Raw genomic sequence first — 5,715 nt, 5'->3', positions numbered from 1 at the left:
CAAAATGGCTGCTGAACTGTAGCAAGAGGGCTGATTATTTTTGTGACAAGTGGAGGACGTTAACCAGTCTTTACAGGTAATCATGAACCTTCTGTATCATATAAATGAATGAGTATTAAAAGCAATTTTTACTTTCATTTTTGACTTTAACACTGAAATTCTATTTATAGCTGCTTTTCAGAATACATTTGATGTTGTGAAGAATTCTTCTTGTTAAAAAAAATAATGAATCCTAAATTAGTCATTGAGGTTGATTTGTTTACTCATCAGTGATCCACATTCAAAATCCATGTCTATTCTATTTGTGAGTAGCCTAGTTTTATGTTTAAACCACCATCTTATTATATCTGACTTGAAATAAGTTTAGTTTATACCTTTCTTGCAAACATTGTCTTACCTTCTCAAACTTTTTTTTTTCCTCCTGTCCCTCTTTCATTCACTCCCAGTATGGCACTGTTGAAAATGAAGTTTCCATTTCAGAGAAGAGTACACTTGGCTCAGGGTCTCTGGTTAATGTCATGGGTGGCCATGGTCTGTGGAGCCACCACTTTTGCCTTGGGAGTCTTTCTCAAGACTGAGCTCATCCGTCGGGCTGAGGTACTAAAGTTTACTTATTTTAAACAATATTTGCAGTACATTAACACGTCCAAAAATAGTTAAACTGGGTCATAATTAAATATCCCTATTAGGTTAAAAATAATAAAAAATGGACATGCAGTACATCTTACAGTTTAATAGCTTAGTTGTAACTGTATTTTCTATAACTGTTTTTTATGAGGAAAATAATTTACCTGATCCTAAAGGTAAGGTATTATTGTAATTTTTTAAATACTGTGGCTTTTTGACTTTATCCTTATGTTAATTTATTATTTATTCTCAAATATATTAGCTATAGTTCTTTAAACATACAGCAAAATTACAATTTATTTTAATACTTGAAATGTTTTGAGAATTCTGAGATTCTAAACCTTATATAAAACTGCATCCTGCCCACTTTCAGAGAATATGTCAGCTGCCCTACCAGGGGACATAAGACACTGGACTTGCTATATGCCAATGTCAAGGAGGAATATGGCTCTGCTGCACTTTCCCCCACGAAGTTCTGAGTGGACGATGCTGTAGCATCTAAGACTGTATGTTACTAAAATCTTTAGAGTAAACGTAACCAGTAACCAGCTTGAGGCCATAATGTTCTGTGCTATACACTGGCTGTCTGTATCACACACTTGTCTACAGTATATTACACAGTGGTTTAGCTGGCAGATGTATATTCACAAGGGGGCGCTTTTGGCATTGTAGTAGTTGGAATAGGTGGCCGGATCAGTTGAACCAGTGCTTTGCATTCATGACATTGGCTATGTTTACATGCAAAGATCTTCTCAATTTTCTCAAAATCCACAGAACATTCATGTTTTTTGTCCTCATGAAGTCACAATCTCACTCATTTCAGTGTTCTTGTTAGTTTTTGGGAGGGCTTCAATAACAGAACTAAGTCTCTAAACCCTAAAACTGAGAAGAATGCATTAATATTTCAGTACATTCTTGCTTCCTTGATGCTTGTTTGTGCTTACATAGCAAAGGGACAGGAAAACAAAACCTCCAACACCCTGACCACTGTAAAAAAGAACATTCTTTTTCGAAAGCATTTTTACATACAATTGACCTTACTTTTCTTAAGGAGCAAAGTCATGCTAAAAGAGAAAAGTGCCTTCCTCAGACTGTTGTTAAAATTGATTTTATACAGCTCTTAGACATTGGTGTGGCTAAAATGCCTATACTCTATAATTAAGAGGGGTGCTATCAACCTGGCCAGCCACCCCAAAAGGCAGGCACAGTTGGCCATGCCTGAGGGATGGAAGCTCAACAGGCTGTGCAGTTGCAACCTCTGGTGTCTTGGTGAGGCACGTGCACTAGTAATGGGGCATTTGTTTGAGTCCATAGCATGTCTCTTCGTATGGGTTATGACTCTCTGAGAGACTCTGCCATTGGCAAGTAAAAAGATGTGTCTGGCTACTGAGCAAAAGAATTGCAACAGGGTAAATGGCAGTGATCAGATAGGGTAAAATATGAGGAACATGTAAAAAAAATACTACTATAAATAAAATAGCAACGCATTCAAGCCTGTTTATATTTCTGACATTGTAAATACCTTTGCAAAATATTTTAGAGTAGGGTGGCATAATAGCAGAGCTGGTAGAGTAGATGCTGCACAACAACAAGGATTTTGGGGACCTGGGTTTAAATCTTGCCTTATGTTACTGGCTGCGAGAAGTTTGTTATGTTCCCCATGTCCATATGTATTTTCACCCAAAACATACAGAAGGGGAAGTGGATGCTCTTAACTGTTCTAAGGTATGATTAAGTAAAATATAAAAAATGTGAGTATAAAAATTAGTTTCTTTTTAGACAGTGTTTAATTACTTACTTGCTACTACAAGCAAGCCTTTGTTTTTGTTCTGCTTTCTGGTGTTAAAAAACTCTGCACGGCCAGTTACACATGATTGCGTTTTTAATACACAATTTACTTCTACCTTTTTTAAGGTGATGCATAACAATGACATCCACATTGTGCCCAATCTGCTAATGATGGTCGGACTCACATCTGTGGGCATCAACCTCTGTGCTGGTAAAGTCTGTCAGGACTCCCTGGATGCTTCACGGTTCCCACGCTGGAAGAACTTCCTCACTCCCTTCTTTTGCATTTCTCTATTCTTTACAACTTTGCTCTTGGTGGCCATGGCACTGAGCTATGCTCTGCAGCCCAGTCTGGAGGAATCTCTCAAAGTGGGACTGAAGAACGGCATACGCTTTTATAAGGTAAGAAAATAGCAAATGCTGTCTTCTTTAACTTTACTTGGTAGAAGAAAATGTCTGCATTTTTTTATGTAAAAAACAAAAGAAGGCTTCATAGTGCCACAAGCAATAGCACCAGCAAAACTAATATGAATTCCAAAGTCTCTCAGTTCCTTAATCAATCCAATCAATAAAATGTATTATTATAAAAATACATGAAATAAACTAAGTTAAGGATAATTAATAATAAAGATAAAGCTACTTCATCTTCATTTTCTCTAGAAGCTTCATTGTCATAGTGTAACATTATATACAGTATATACTGTATATAAATTGTTACATTATAGAAAAAATGTCTTACGTTTTCAGGGAACATTTTTTAAACGAATGAATGCCTTTATTCAGATTGTATTTAAAATAGAATTAAATGTGCTTACTATAAATGTAAACAGGTTTAGAATTTGATCCTTGCAACACTCTCAAAGGCTGAGAGAACCCGATGGTGCTTTCAGGTTGCATTTCTTAAAGCAGCAGCAGACTGTGTACTACCGAGCCCATGTGACTTTATTTATTATCTTAGCATGAATGCTTCTTATGCAGTGTCATCTCATACACATTCAGCAGCGATTTCTGGCCCTGTCCCACTCAGAGATTTCTATGGATTCTCTGAATCATTTTATACATTTACATTTTAGGCATTTAGCAGACACTTTTATCCAAAGCGACTTGCAGTACTGTGACAGTATACAGTCCAAGCAATTGAGGGTTGGACTGAATGAAAATGTAAATCTAGCATACATTCTATAAAATCCCACTGCTCAAGGGCCCAACAGCACCAACCTGGCAGTGGTGGGGCTTAAACCAGTGACCTTCTAAATACTAGTCCAGTACCTTAACCGCTAGGCTACAATGTTCTGAATACTTAAATTGATATAAAATAGATATAATATAATATATAGTGCAATTTTTAGTTTGGTCCATTTTTTGCCCAGGAGTGTTGTTATGCATATGCATAACTTCACTCTGGATATGGCGACCAATGAACTAGGTGTGCCCTTGTAACACATCCCCAGGACACAGACACTCCAGGCCGGTGCTTCCAGAAGGAAACCATTGATCGTCTGCAGATAGAGTTTCAGTGTTGTGGAAACACAAACTACAGGGACTGGTTCGAGGTGCAGTGGATTAACAACCGCTATCTGGATTTCACATCCAAAGAAGTAAAAGAGTGAGTAATCAACACTCATTCAAAAGCTCTCATTTATTTAAACATATCCTGACTGAACTAGAACTTGTTAGTAGAGAAAATACATACATTTAATATTGATATAAAATGTTACTATAAAATACAGTCACATGATCTGCTCCACATGTTTAATGACATACTTTTGACTGTGGCACTTATTTTACTGTGCAGTCGTGTGAAAAGCAATGTGGATGGTCGTTACCTGGTGGATGGAGTTCCTTTTAGCTGCTGTAACCCAGCGTCCTCCAGGCCCTGCATCCAGTACCACCTTCTAGACAACTCAGCCCATTACAACTATGAGTACCAGAGTGAAGAGCTTAACCTGTACAACCGTGGCTGTCGCCAGGCTCTCGTCAGCTACTACATGGGCCTGATGAACACAATTGGGCCAGGAGTTTTGTCTGTTTTCCTGATTCAGGTACAAATCAGAAGGCTTATGCTTTAAATGGTGTCAGAATACACTAAACCACTAAACATTTATGCTGTTCCTGGCCATCACTGGTCAAGACATTGAGTAATTGATTGACACAGAGTTAAAATTTACATTATAGTTCACCAGCTTACATGGCTAGTAGCCATTTAGCAATTATACTAGCTTAAATAAAGTGATGTGTTTATCTAGGCATTCTAGACAAAATGTTGCAATCTGAGAGAACTATATTTCTAAAAGTATTTCTAACAACATTTTGTATACTCTTTTGTTTAAAGTAAAATCCCAGATTAACCTGATATCTGCATTCATGAGACTGACAAATCTCATCAATTCCAATAAAAATAATAAAACTAAAAATCTTTGTGCCCCTCTTCCTGAATCAGATGACTGTGCTGATTTGCCTGCGTTACCTGCAGACCTCCATGGAGGCGGTTGAAGGTCAGGAGAACATGGAGATTGAGACGGAGGGCTACATCCTGGAGAAAAGTGTGCAGGAAACAGTCAAAAAGTTAAAGGAAAAAGTACTGAAGTTGTTTCAGCAAGTGCAGGTGGAGGCTGAATCCCCAGAGACTGGACCAGAGGCAACAGCATCATCTGGCAAAACAGCCACGGCCACCGGCTAAAAGAAAAAGGGACTGAATAATCTGAAAGTTTCACAGAGAAAAGTTTTGGCTTTTTATTGATGTCAACTAAAATCCAAAGAAGAAGAAAAATAATAACACATTTTCTTCTAAAATTCACGCTGTATGGACAAAAGTATTGTGGCCCCCCCCCCTTTCTAATTTAAGAATTCATGTGTTTCAGCCTCAACAGTTGGTAACAGATGTAATAAATCAATTATATAAAGGAAAGTATGTACTTACAACTTTGCAGCAACAGTTTAGGGAAGGTCTGCACAGAGCCCTGACCTCAGCCCCATTGAACAGCTTTGGAATGAACCTGAACATCAGTTGAAAAGATCACAGATGTCACTCTATTTTAATTCCATTTGTTTATAAAATGGGATACCCAACAAATCATAGTCAGGTGTCCAAATACTTTAGGCCATGTAGTGTATGTTAGGGTATATAACACATTTATTTAACATCTACTTTACTAGTTTTTAATAAATTACAGTCTTATATGTTTGATAGTGGAGATCATCAGCAACTCCAAGGTCAAACAATATTCTTCTCTAAAATTACAATGACTTTAAAAAATACACATATCTAAGCAAACGGAAGGAAGCCACAACGGTATCACA

The 5,715-nt window shown here is 37.3% G+C and overlaps 1 protein-coding gene across 1 annotated transcript; it reads left to right on the top strand.

Moving 5' to 3' along the window:
• Window positions 1–447: 447 nt before the first annotated feature.
• On the top strand, window positions 448–5,095 carry rom1b (retinal outer segment membrane protein 1b). Its single transcript, XM_062999649.1, has 5 exons — window positions 448–597; window positions 2,542–2,817; window positions 3,867–4,021; window positions 4,211–4,457; window positions 4,856–5,095. The coding sequence occupies exons 1-5, from the start codon at window positions 448–450 to the stop codon at window positions 5,093–5,095; spliced, it is 1,068 nt and encodes a 355-aa protein (XP_062855719.1).
• The last annotated feature ends 620 nt before the right edge of the window (window positions 5,096–5,715 follow it).

This window comes from Trichomycterus rosablanca, chromosome 8 (assembly GCF_030014385.1).
Source record: "Trichomycterus rosablanca isolate fTriRos1 chromosome 8, fTriRos1.hap1, whole genome shotgun sequence".
Taxonomy (NCBI): Eukaryota; Metazoa; Chordata; class Actinopteri; order Siluriformes; family Trichomycteridae; genus Trichomycterus; species Trichomycterus rosablanca.
This window is presented reverse-complemented; position numbering and strand designations above follow the sequence as displayed.

Bases quoted from the DNA above. Each gene is read 5' to 3' on its own strand.
- rom1b (XM_062999649.1), top strand. From the start codon at position 448: ATGGCACTGTTGAAAATGAAGTTTCCATTTCAGAGAAGAGTACACTTG. The intron at 4,022-4,210 runs GTGAGTAATCAA...TTTACTGTGCAG, and splicing joins ACATCCAAAGAAGTAAAAGA to TCGTGTGAAAAGCAATGTGG. The intron at 4,458-4,855 runs GTACAAATCAGA...TTCCTGAATCAG, and splicing joins TGTCTGTTTTCCTGATTCAG to ATGACTGTGCTGATTTGCCT.